General features: G+C 48.6%; 1 protein-coding gene across 7 annotated transcripts in view; it reads right to left on the bottom strand.

Moving 5' to 3' along the window:
• Window positions 1–13,778, bottom strand: part of ARHGAP26 (Rho GTPase activating protein 26) — a 155,705-nt gene that overhangs the window by 39,922 nt on the left and 102,005 nt on the right. For all 7 annotated transcript variants that reach the window (XM_040604261.1, XM_040604262.1, XM_040604264.1 and 4 more), the window contains 2 exons: window positions 10,478–10,637; window positions 2,547–2,685 (listed from right to left, as the gene is read on the bottom strand). In XM_040604261.1, the coding sequence (XP_040460195.1) occupies window positions 2,547–2,685; window positions 10,478–10,637 (299 nt within the window). The remainder of the gene's footprint in view (window positions 1–2,546; window positions 2,686–10,477; window positions 10,638–13,778) is intronic.

Genomic DNA, 13,778 nt, shown 5'->3' with positions numbered 1-13,778 from the left:
AGGCCAAGTGCAGGGTCCTGCACCTGGGCTGGGGCAACCCTCAGTATCAAGCCAGGCTGGGTGGAGAATGGATTGGGAACAGCCCTGAGAAGGACCTGGGGGTGCTGGTGGATGAGAAGCTCACCGTGACCTGGCAATGTGTGCTCGCAGCCCGGCAAGCCAACTGTATCCTGAGCTGTATCACCAGTAGCGTGGCCAGCAGGGTGAGGGAGGGGATTCTCCCCCTTTACTCTGCTCTGGTGAGATCACACCTGCAATGCTGCATCCAGCTCTGGAGCCCCCAACATAAAAAGGCCAAGGACCTGTTGGAGCGAGTCCAGAGGAGGCCACAAAGATGATCAGAGGCTGGAGCACCTCTGCTATGGGGACAGGCTGAGAGAGTTGGGGTTGTTCAGCCTGGAGAAGAGAAGGCTCCAGGGAGACCTTATTGCAGCCTGCCAGTACTTCAAGGGGCCGACAAGAAAGCTGGGGAGGGGCTTTTTACAAAGGCATGTAGTAATGGGACAAGGGGGAATGGCTTTAAGCTGAAAGAGGGTAGGTTTACATTAGATATTAGGAGGAAATTCTTCCCCATGGGGGCGGTGAGGCGCTGGCACGGGCTGCCCAGAGCAGCTGTGGGTGCCCCATCCCTGGCAGTGCCCAAGGCCAGGCTGGACGGGGCTTGGGGCAACCTGGGCCAGTGGGAGATGTGCCTGCCCCTGGCAGGGGGTTGGAGCTGGATGATCTTTAAGGTCCCTTCCAACGCAAACCATTCTGTGATTCTACGACTGCCTTTTTTTCATAGATTAACGACTCACGCGGTGTGCCTTCAGTGTTCCCATTGTGCTTGGGGCTCTTCTGAGATGTATTTACCTCTTCCAATACATATTTTGAGGCATGAGCACCAAAGTGACCACGTACTTCGGGGCTCCCTGTCCCTCACTCCTGAGACAGCCGTCTGCAAAGGAAAGAGGTGTTTCCACCAAACAGGGATGCAGCCAGCACTCTGCAATGGGGAGGCTACCGAAGGTGCCAGCTGTTTGTGTGTCACAGTAGAGCTTGTGTCACAGCTCAGGACATGATGCAGACATGGCACACAGCTCAGCTTGCGCTGCTGTCCAAGCCCCTGTGCTTCAGCCTGACTTAGAGCCTTGGCTGGTCTCTGGACCGGTAAGAAAGGAAACATCACATTATTCCACAACTAACACATGCAGCAGGGACAGCAAACACTGAATGAAATTGCAGCGTCTTCCCATAGACGCAGGAGATCATAGGAGGAAAACAGAGAAAGCATTGCTTGGCATGGGAATAAATAAATGCAGAAATAAATAAATGAACTCAGTTTCCTCTCTAGGCAAGGGAAGGATGGAGAGGAAGTTTCTGGCAGCTGGGCAACCCTAGAGTCTAAAAAGCAACTGCTTAGCAGCAAATAAATTTCTTAGGCTGAAATTTTTCAAAAGCAGCTTTTAATACTGGAGGCTCCACCAACACTCATGTGATATGCTATTTCCAGAGCACTCTTTGGTGCTGCCACTGCTTCCTTAAACCCACGTGTATTGTTATGACATCCTCTGAAATGAGAGTGCCTGGTAATTAACAGTAACTCAATCAGAGGCGGACAAGCCCACATGTTTTAAGAGTCAGCAAAGTAACAACAACCTCTCCGTCCAACCCAACAGCTTTACATCCTGGGAGACAGTTTAATTCCAGTCTTCCCCTGCTCCTTGCTCCCTGTGCTCACCCACCTGCCCGAGCAAAGCAAGCCAAGTCCCCGAGCATGTGCTTTGATCACCAGGTTACAATCCAGCTCTTTTAGCAAACTGGGACAGCTCCCTGTGCAACTGGGCAGTTTCAGGAGCAGCCTGAGGCAAGGGCTGGGAGTGCATGGACAGGAGGAATGGGAGAGCAGGGAATTGGGCTTACACTGTAACCTGAAGCAACAGCCTGAGCAAACACATTTCTGCTCCGTGAGTAGGGATGGGGCTACTGACTCTTTCACCTAAATATGTGGAGCACCAATTAGTGACAGAAACGGAAAGATGATCTTCAACATTTTTAAACTGCCATAGTACATAATCCTCAGAAAAATGCAGAACCTCCTGGCCAAGTTTTCGTGTCTGTAAAAGGCAAAGTGCCTGAGGACATCTAAAGAGGGTTGCCTTTTGGAGCCACAGGGGTGCCCACCCTTGCTGCATGTGTTGCGCCCCATGTACAGGAGCACATCTCGGCAGCTGTTGACGGCGAGGACAGGGATCGAGGAACATGAGAATGAGAACACACAGGGGCCTGTCAGGTGGGGAAGGGACAGCAACACTCTATCTATACTGTGCTAATGCAGCCTCATTTCAAGCACCTGGTTAAGAGCTTGGATGCCAGACAACCTTCACACTCCGCATCAAAGTGGCAATAAAGGAGACTGAAGCTTGATTCTGTTATGGGAATCGTCTCTCCCATTGAGAGCAGTAAAACTCCATAGGAATGGCATGGGAATTACAATCCATTTGTCACAATTAGGCCAAAAACTTAGTCTAGTGGGAAAGCCAGGAGCTGCGGCTCAGCACACTTACGCTTCTCATTGGGTTGTGCTGTGTGGAAGAGTGTCAGCGGTCTCTCGCTGCAGGAGGGAGGTTTTGAGTCCGTGCTCTTCTTGCGAGATAACAGCAGCTGCGAGTTCGATGGTGGAGTCTCTGGCACCATGTTAAATATCTGTTAAAAATAATAAACAAATTCTTCTTTGGAATGACCCCTTTGAACAGAACAGCTGCCTACCTGCCTGGTCCGCACCGCTCTACGACCGCACTGCAGAGCAGCACCTAAGGAAGACATGCATCCAACAAGGCAACATTTTGGGTACAGTTTCCTAAATTCCACATTCCCACTGTCCACACTCCTTTTCTCTATACTTCACCCAAGATGCAAGTTGCAAGATGTGAAGAACCCTGATACTCCAGCACTCAGCTGAGTTTTCGAGGGTGCATGGTGTCCCAGCAAGTGAGGGCGAGTGCCCCTGGAGAGACAAATCGGCATGTCCCCGCACATGCTTCCCCATGGCATGGCCCTCAGTGCCCTCACACCCACTGATGCAGACCAGCTTGGGAAAGTCTTTGCAACTTCCAGCCACAGCTGTCAGAAACTGAGTAATCACATTTTTCTCAAGGGGATGGAATTTTAAAATTGCCTGAACTTAAAAGAGCAGCAGTTTTGTCTGTTGTTGATGTTTCGTTATTTATTGTTTCTTTTCTGGAACCCCGGGCTCAGACAGCAGCAGCACTGCCTAAAGACCAGCTTTCTCAAGTTCTCCCTTTGCTAGAGTATATTAAACACCATCCCTCAGTGTCCTTCCTTGCTCTACCTGTCCCTGGCAGACAGACAGCTGGCATTGCTGGGGGTGCCAAAAGAAAAACTGTATTTCTGAGGCAGCTTGCTGCCCACTGCAGCATCGGGGAGACTCCTCAGAGCACACAGCCATCGCTGCCAGTCACTGGCAGCCCCTGCCTTCCAGAAAGCCATCAAATGCAGCCTGCCAGCTAATGGGAGCAGCTGCCAGCAGTTAATTGGCTTGTTTCATGTAACAACAACAAAATCCTCATGCACATACATAAACACTTCATGCTGATTTCTACAAATAAATGCTAAAGAGTGAAAATGTGTTAGCCAAAAATTTTAATGTCACATCTCTCCCCAAAAGCACAAAGAGGTGGGTATGACGGGCAGTACTTACAGCCCTCCCCATTCTCAGTGAATCAAACATGCCCTGGCTAAGAACATCACTCCCCAACCTTTCCATCTGTAGGGACTCACTGCTGGGGCTCAGGTTCAGCTTCTGAGCCTGCAGACGGGTGAGGTGCAGGAAGCAGCAATGAATCACTGTGCAAAGCTCCTGCGTGCACGGCAGGCCCCGGCCCCCATCAAGTGAGCAGTTGAATCTGACTGTGCATCGTTGGGCATGCTGTGAAACAGATGGATGGATTATGGAGTCCTACTGCAGCCCTTCCTGGAGAGCTCTGCTGAGCTCATTCACACATTCCTCCTGGGTTCATGGATTAGCAGAGGGAGAAGCAGCCCGAGCCACACCTTCTGCATGCAGCACTGCTCATTTTCACCCCACACACGCCTGCCTGCAGCCGTTCCCACCTCCGAAATGGCTGTTTTCCAGCTCCCCACAGGAGTTTGGAGGTCGGTGGCTCTCCAGCCTCACACCACTGCTGCACCTTGTTCCCTGCACCCACCAGCCCTCCCCATCACCCCAACACCCCTTCCTGCATCACACCAGCCCACTCCAGCACCCTACCAGCCCTCCTTGCACAGGTGCTGGCACTGGGGACAGCTCGCAGGTCCCAGTTAGAAGGGCTATTCACAGAGCATTGCTTGCCATGCTAAAACATTACACACCTGCACGTGCTTCAGGTGCCTGCCCCAGCTGCTGAGACCCGTGCCACAAGCCCTTCGCTCTGTGTGCTAAATACAGCTTCTCGGTGGCAGGATCCTCAGCATGGGGGGCCAAAATCAGTACTGAGGGCACCTTGCCTGCCCTGGGCTCCAATCCCCATATCCAGCACAGCCACTGCCTGTTTTAACATGCTCTTGCTTTAATTGCTTTTCAATAGCAAATTCTACTTGGCAAATATAACAAAATAAATAAAACAAGTAAGACAAAAGCATTGATTTATGAACTGCATTTTCTGCAATGATTTCCCACAGCACACTTGAAAATCAAGTTCCAGGTTTTTGTTTGCTTTTTTCAGTCTTTAATAAGAGAAGATACATATAAGCTTTTAAATTATGAAGTTAGTGACTGAAACCAGTCTCAGCTTATAAGGAAGTTGCATTTTCAAATGCAGCTGGAATGTCATCATGAAACAATTTTACTAAAAAGTTTCAGCACCTGAGACCTTGCACATTCCAACTTACCATAACCAAGTTTGTATTTCAGTTAAAACACCTAGTCAGCCCAAATATCCACACTGCCAATGGCCTGCACTGCACCCTCATGCCGCATGCTCTCTGGCCACACTGGCGGAGGCAGGCGGACATGCAGGCAGGGCAGGAGGCAGGGGACAGGCAGCCTGCACCCACAGCACATGCACCCCACTATCTCCTCTGGCCTGCCCTTCTCACCACAGGCCCTGAAGTGCTCGTGCTCCAGTCGAGCCCTTGGGTTTACAGCCTGCACTTCAGGCACTGACACAACTGCAGCCTTAAGGACCCAGTAAATACACTTCTGGCTATATTATAAACTTTTGTTTAGCCACAACCACTTCCATGAGTGCCCTTCGCCCCTCGAGCAGCGAGTTCCCCAGAGGGACACCCGCTGCCCCAGCGGCACACTGGCAGGCCACTCTGCAGCAGGACAGACAGCCACAGCTCTGGCCACCATGCTGCAGTGACAACAGCATGACATGGCCTCCTGATGAAGCAGAAACACCATGGTCTTCAACCACAGATCTCCTTGGTGTCCCAAGCCTGCTATGGCATCTCCACCGAGATAAAGCCAGAGAAGGGGAGCTGAAGCAATGTGGAGGCGGAGGCAGGGCTATTAAAAGCTGCTCTCTCTACTACCTCTGAGCAGCACAAAGCACACAGGCTAAATTTAGCTGCTCACAATGGAGAAAAGTCAATTAACAGCTACATTTAAACAAGCACAGCGCTGATTTTGAAGGCCTAAAGAGAGACCCCATGAACTGTAACATAAATAGCTCACTGCAGATGCGACTGCCGCCGTGTACTGGGAAACAGCACAGACCTCTTCAGTAGCGAAGGGAACCAGCACTGCTGGGCCAAAACCTCCTACTCCATTTCCCTCAGCTCAGACACTGCTTGCACAAAACCCCCACTCCTCTTCACAGGAAAGTTTCTCAGGTTTGTTTCAGTTTTTAATTTAACACAAATAGCTGAGACACGCTCCTCACTGTGCAAACCTGTGTTACAGCTCTCCCAGTCACAGAGTCCAATTAACAGGGAGAAGGAGACAGTTCAATAGCCAGAGTGGGAGAGGAGCAGTCAGGATTCATAAATCTCATTTACAGCCCTACTGCGCTCGCTCGCTTGGCCTGATGCAAGTGGCAGTTCCGCAGCTCTACAGGACTTTCTCCCCTGTCTGCAAAATGGCAAAGACCCGGCAGCACCTCGTCTCAGATAAATTCCTCTCCCACCTCTGAATGAAACACACCCAGGTTCTGCTATGTCCTTTATCCTGCAGCTCTGCCAGAGAGACCAGCCAGCGGCCCCATCACCAGTGCTGAGGACCTGGGGGTGTCCCAGCACCAAGAGCTGCTCTGGGCAAGGAGAGGGATGAGGCATGTGCACTCTCCATGGGTTTCGGAGGAATTGCTCCCTGCTGCCAGGCCACCCACTGAGGATGGTGCCCCTTACATCAGAACCCTCCTTCCATCCCTGCATCCTGGCACACACTGGAGGACCATCTCGTATTTGGCATCAATTACACCATTACGCTCATTTTATTACAAGGAAGGTGAAAAACAGACGGGTTAGGTACCCTGCCCAAATCAGAGGGATGCAGTATAATAGTATATTAAGGTCCATCCCCTGGTCTCCAGCTCACAGCCTGGGGTATTCCCATGCGCAAAGCTGCATCTGGATTCATTCACGGAACCTGGAGAGTAAGAAGCTGCTGTGACATTCAAAATGTTGGTGGTACCATGCATTATACAAGGACTGGCTAAAACTGCCAACAGCATCACTAAACATTTCAGCTAATTACAGAAAAGAATTAAATGAAGATGAATTACTGAGGGCTTTGATTTTAGTATTAGTCCTTACCATTTACTATGGTTAGTGTTTGGGTCTGTGTAATTCCCTGCACAAACTAGTTTCCTATTTGTCCTCAGTCCTGGCTGCATTAACATTTCACCTGGTCAATCTTTTGTCTGGAGGGAACATCATCAAGACAGTAAATCAATCTCTTAATTTTGTGACACTTCAGAACAATGGCCTTTTCCAGCTTTGGAAAAGAACATGGATGGACATCTGCAATTGTCAGATGTAATAGTATTTCAATATTACCTTTGGCTAACACTTAATTTTTAATTCAGAAATAACGGTGTTAAATGGCAGTCACTTGAGAAACCAGGCATACAACACAGCATCCTTTTTCTTTTTTTTTGCACAGGATGCACTCTTGGTTTGCCTGTCTTGGCAGCATCCAGAGCCATAGGAGAAAAATAATTTAGTTAATTATATATAATCAGGATATATTTTATAACATATTATATTAATATAGTGTATTCACAAACATACTCAGAAAAGGGTGTGAATCACTAATGGATAGATCTTGTTAAGTAGCAGTTTGACGTTTTATTGGTTCGTTGGGCAGCACTGAGCAGCCGACAGCCAGGCATGTTGCTCCTTCTCAGCTTTTTGAGGGTTCCTGTTTGCTGCGTCACAACATCTGGCAGACAAATGGAGCCGCTGTGCCCTCCTCCCTAAGCCCCTATCCTACCCTCATCCCAACCCCATTCCACATTTCCAGAAGATCTAGTGTCAGTACAACCCCACGGGAGATCACCCAAAGCACAGCACTTCCCAGTGGCAGCTGTAATCATAAAGACAAATGCAAGGGCTGCGATACCTTGATGTGCAGAGACCTTCCGGAGAACATGTCTGAGAAGCTTTAAAACCTGTCTCACAGTTTATTGCTGTTATTGTGAGTATATCAAACAGTTTGGATCTGAGACCTGGAAACCTGCTAAATTTCCAGAAATTATTTAACTTTTTGGATTACATACAGGATTTAATGGTCTATGTTGGATGCTCTGGCAACATAGAACAAACCATAATTTACAAGTTGTTCCGGGAACCTTCAGGAAGTCCCTGTTTTGCTGACTATGTTTCTAAACTGCACATCACTCCCAAGATGCATCAGAAACATCATGTGCTCAGGGCACACATTAACCTGGAGGGACCACCACAGCCAGCACAAGTTCATGTTAGGTCAGTGAAGACACTGGACAATCGGCACTGCATCCTGCAGCATCCTTCTCTGATATTTTTATGGCTTCAGGACAGATGTTTTTCCCCAGGGATAACCTCAGGAGGAAGATGAGCCAAATCTGAGGTGCAGTGACTGCAAATGGAGGCAGGTGAGCAGAGAGTGCTGACTAACCCCCCTGAAACCCTCTCCACTGCCCAGGCAATCAGATAAGCCTGTTGAAGTGACTGTAAACAAGCTGCCAGCAGTTATGCAGACCAAGAGATCTCATCACCAAGCTTGGTGGTTTTTTTTTTTGGTTACACAATGACAACAGTAATTTTGACAGGAGAGGCATTCCACTTACCTGGGGGAAATAAAATGTAATACCAGACAGTTCCTGATTGCCAGGAACCATTCAAATCAATTACATTTTCGCTGCAAATCTACTTAATCATAAACAGTGTCTGTGAGTCATCAGTGTAAAACAATATAAAGCACCAGCAGCACAATCACAGGCAACTTGCATATTGCTAATCACCTACAGCAGCTCCTGTGGGGAACCTTCAATGAGCTCGAATCAATTCAAATCAAGAAACATACTGAAATGCAACAGTCCTAAAGCTGGAGCCAAACCAGCACTAACACTCCCTTTAAGAGATTTTCCTCTCCTGGAGTTACCTCTTCCTATCTCCCTCCTTCCCAAGATCTTTTCCCAAGAGCCTTGGAGGAATGGGGACAGAGGTTCACAGGCATTTTGCTCACAGCATCTGTGTGCAAACTGGCAGCCACAGACAGCCCTGACCCCAGGAGCCCTGAGCGTAGCTCAGCACCACGCAACATCAACCCTTGCCACACCTGAGCACCCTAGGCAGCAGATACACCCACCCACAGAATTAATCGGTGACAAACGTATGTAACGAACTTGCAGATTCACACATCTGCTGGTGCCATAAATTACTTCTAAGGAAGGGAAACTATCAAAGTGCCAGGACACCCTGGGGCAGGAGCTGTAATTTGGCTGGTGAGCAGAGATGAGCCCTGCAGCCCACTCAGATGTGATCATTACAGATATCTGTCATCAATTCCTCTACAGATGTCAGCTGATGGAGGGCTTGGCTGGCACAGCAAGAGACTCAGTTCAAGCAGAAAAAAAAAATAAAATCAATGTCTAAAGATGTATTTCTATAAGGGCCCACGAGGGAAGGGCTCCATAAAAGCACAGCGATGGGAAGGGAGATAAAACAGGCTCGTAGAGATGTCATGCTGCTTGTGATGCTGGCAGCACAGCCAAAGAGCTCATCATCACCAGTGAGAGGCAGTGAACGCTGCCCTGTACTAACATGAGATGACAGACAGACAGAGGTCATCATCGAAGGCTGACAAAAGGGTTTGGGCCAGTTCCTTCTCACAGGACCAGAACTGGGCTCACAACCACAGGTTCACCACTACTGCTCACACACTCCTCTGCACAGCAGCTCATAATTAAGCCATCATTACCATTACATTCCATGCAGAGGAGAACAGCTCTTCTGTCCTAAATAAATGCCATAGCCTTTATGTGTCCATGGAAGCAATTTCTCCAAGAACATACAACAACAGACACTGTCTCCTCATCCCTGCTGGCTGCACATTTGATGCCGCTTTGCAGCCCCATGCAGATGTGCCCTGGACTGCTGCCTGCACCGCATGTACCAGAGGCTCAACCTGGCACCTTAACTTGCAAGAAACCTTTCAAGACATCTGCAAGCAAAGCCCCACGCCAGAGCCATGATGCCACCCTGCCCCGCAACCCCAGCCAGCGGCAAGCCTGCCTCTACTTTTTTCTTCACAGCCTGAATGCACAAATTAGCTATTTCTTTCCAACCACAATCAGACAAACAAAAGATCATAATCAGGGAACTGTGTGGATTTAGAAGAAAATGACATTTTTTTAGTGCTGCTGTTTGCATGCAGCCACCCCACATGGCTGGCCAGGAGGGACTGCCAGCACCATGGCCCCACCGAGCTGCCTCTGCTCCACTGACAGACAAGAACATCCTTACGGCCAACAAACAGAAATGCACCATAATTTAGGAGATCAGCATTGTGGATAAAGCCAGTACTTGAATAAACCCAGATTTAGACAGAAAAGTGGGAGCCAGCCTAGGCTGGATCACAATAGTTTCTTTAAGTACCCATCTCTCTTGAAACTAAGGACAAATTCCTATAAAACAATGGAAAGAGGAAAGAAAGGGGGATTTTGGTAATGGAGACACGGACATGCTGACTCACACTGAGATGACCATAAAAAAGTCTTGTTACTAGCAGCGCTGGTTATGCAACTACAGCCCAAGAACTGTGAGTTCTGGAGCCTCTACACCATATCCCAGATCACGTCCATCACTGTTAGGAGCACCTGGGAGGTAGCAGCTGCTGCCCTCCCTGGCATAAGCCCACCGTCTGCAGCAAAAGCCGTCTCTGGCCGCTGGGAGCAAGGGGGGCTCTGGGAGAGGGGGCTACAGTTTGTGAAGAGAGACATATTTGTTTTCATAAATTAATTGCACTGAAAGAAGCAAGTGAAGCCATTACCTTCTCATGGTTTTCTATTAAAATTTCAATCACAATGTTCTGAAATTTGATGTCCATAATGGCAGCGACTGTTTCCTCTTGAGGTCGAAGCAGTGTTGGCCCAAATACCACACCCAGATTAGCAACAGTCATCAGGTTCTGCTTGTGATTATTTGCAACTCTGGGGGGGGGGGAAAAAAAGAAAAAAAAAAAGAAGTAGGTGATAGAACTAACCCACACAGAAACCCTCTCCCTGTCTCATGGCTGGTACAAAGCTTACGATGCTGTTTACATTTTTTACACTCCTGTTGAGCTCCTTGAAGGCTCAGCCATGTGGAAAAGTACAAATTTAACTATTGTGTTACTAAAGACCTTTCAGCCTCAGTGAGTTGACTAATCCCATAAAACCTCAACACTGCACTGGCCACCGAGTCTCATGTTTGCAAACCACTCCCAGGAAAACATCTTGAATCATTAATGCTTAAAACCCTTCTAAAAACAAATTGTTGGACCTCTGACACACGCCGCTCTCCAACTGAATGAGTGACCTAATATGTTCCAAAATCCAATTCCTTCTCACTCATTTAAGCTTTTGCCTGCACCAGAGGTCAGCCCCATCCAGCCCAACCACAACAGGCTGGAAGGTGAAGCTCAGGCTTTACTCCTGGACCCATAGCATGCACATGTGCCCTTCTCCGCCCCGCCAAGGAATCCACCCAACACGGACATCCGCTTTCCTAGGGACCCACTGACACTGGAGCCTTCCTCCCCATCATCTCCATCTATTTTTATGTTCACAAGTACTGCAGCCCTGTCGGAGCAGATCAGTCCAGCAAAGTGAAACAGCCCGTGCTGAGGACCTGGCACCCTGGCTGATGTGTGTTTGGGGGTGTTACTTTGGAGTAGCTCTGGTCTGGCCCCTGGTGGGGCACATCCTCTGTTCCAGCTTAGCACCAGAGAGCCCCACTGCCATGTACCAAGGGCACATGGCAGCATGGGAAGCAGCCCTGAGGTCCCCGGGCCGGGCCCAAGTGCATGTGTCAGGGGACCTGGGTGCTCGCTTGCTCCATGGCAAAGGCATGGTTGAGGCCCGGATCAGCCCCTCCAGGTACTGTGGACTCCAGCTGAGTCACATGCTGGAGTTACACAATGACATCAGGTGACACAACAAGGACCTGCGGTGGAAGCCCTGCAGCCCCATCCTTGTAACACTTTCCTGTGGTTTTCTGCTGAGCTCTTCAACCAAGAAACTCGATGACTTCAGGCAGTGCAACCACACATTTTAGACTAAGGGGGTTCTGGGGGTTTTTTAAGCATCTTTTCCATTGACTCTTTCTCTCCTGTTTCCCCTGGACAAATGCAGTAAGCTAGCACAAAGTCAGGCTGAGACAGATCTTGCTGGATTGTCCCAAAAATTTATTGCCATGAGCTTTTATTCTTGATCTCCAGGCCAAAACAACACAGTGCTCATTTATGTGCATGCTCAGCTTGTTCCAGCACAGCGTAACCTAGGGCTGGCTTAAAGGAAAAGATGCTTTCCATCCTTTTTCATCCAAATGTCACTTGAACCTGCAATGAATTCTTCATTCCTTATCCCTATATATGGCTCCTCAGGCAGCAGCAGAGGACCTCATCACTGAAGGATGCTCAGAGGCTCTGGACTGCTGGCTTAGCTCCTTCCCCCCAGCAGCAACTTCAGCCCTATTTACTGCCCTGTGTGCATGTTACAGCCCTAGAGAGTATGCAGAGCTGTCACCTCCACTAAGTCTGGGCTTGGGTTACAATTCCAAAGGTTTGGAGGTGCTGGCAAAAGTCTTTGGGAGCTTGTGGGACCTCCCTCCTACCTGTAACTTCCCCCACTGTCAGGAAGCTCTGAATATTTTATCACAAGTGTCCAAGAAACGTTCTGTGTCAGTAAACTGCAGTGCTGCCAGATGGGCTGCCCTGAGAAATGCTCCAGTTACAGAGACAATAACCTGAGGAGGACGGGCACCGTGCCGGCAGGAAGGCAACGCACTGCCCGGCAGGGCTGCTGCCACCCCGCTGTCCCCACTGCCTCCACCCAGCCCCGCTGGCCATCCCTGTCCCCATCCCCAGGCGGGTGCAGAGCCTTTCCCCATCTTCACCAAAGGCAAGAGCAGGTCAAGCCACATACGCAGTGATGCCAGCACCAGCCCGCCCCGACTGGTGTTGCTGGTAGGGTAGATAGAAGCAAACTTTCTTTAGGGGGCCACAACCTCACCAAGCAGAAAGGCAGAAGTCCAATAAGAAATTCTAACTTAGGAAAAAACTTCTTACTTACAGAGGGGTTCAAACCTTTCCCCCCTCTCCAGCCCACCTGCTTATCAAGACATCTATGCCAACAGCCTTTTTACATTGCAACAACATCTATGTTTCAGACACATGTTCATATGCTCCTATTTGGATTTTGAAAATACAACTGTAATTTGAATAGTTTTGAAAAGTATTAATAACATAATAATTGTAATTATCTTCTGTTAGTAAAACAATGGTAATTTATAAAAAAAACATTTTAATTGATCTAAGTCTTACAAAATGAGGTCCCTCCATTTCTCATTACTGTTACCAAGTAATACATCACTCTAATGAATTACATTGTCATTGACTCATTACAGCTAGGCAGCTGTGCATGGTCCTGTTAATTATTTCAGACTAAACTATTAATGGCTTCTCATCCAGGACACAGTCCTGCAGCACCAGCCACAGACCTGGCTCTGCCCTTGGCCTGAGGAATGCCCATGTGCCCAGACACAAGTGCTGGCCCTTGCCTCCATGGGCACCAAACTCCTCTTTGTTGTGTTTGCTTGGAATTAGTAAAGCGTGGCAGCCATTTTGCAATTGTGCAGGTCTGGCTCCTTTCTGGAATAAACCTGGGTGGCACACGAACTTCTGATCTGTACCATGGGTACTTTTCCAGCAGTAGCCTTCACAATGCTCGGTTACCAAAGCCATGCTACAAAACATGATTCACCTTTCACATCCTTCAAATTCCATATCCATTATCCACATGATAATTTACTATAAATTATACCTCTTCATCATCCTTTGTACTAGAAAACAATGCCACAGTTTCTAAAGATGGGGTGTTCTCATCCCAAAGTGTGCTTAACGTTGGTGCTTTCTGGCAGGCATTGTTAGTGCCATTCCTGAGCTGCCCTTTAGAAGGTTTCCAAATATTCACTGTATTTTCCTTTTAACTTGCTGTTTCTTTCTGGCCTTCAGTGCACTCTGAAAGTGATTGCACTACCCTTAATTTAGATGGGTCCTTTTTCAGTTCTCTCTCTTCATCCGTACTTTGCAG

Source organism: Falco naumanni, chromosome 8 (assembly GCF_017639655.2).
Source record: "Falco naumanni isolate bFalNau1 chromosome 8, bFalNau1.pat, whole genome shotgun sequence".
NCBI classification, from domain to species: Eukaryota; Metazoa; Chordata; class Aves; order Falconiformes; family Falconidae; genus Falco; species Falco naumanni.
Note: the sequence above shows the minus strand (reverse complement) of the source record. Positions and strands in the feature narration are given on the sequence as shown.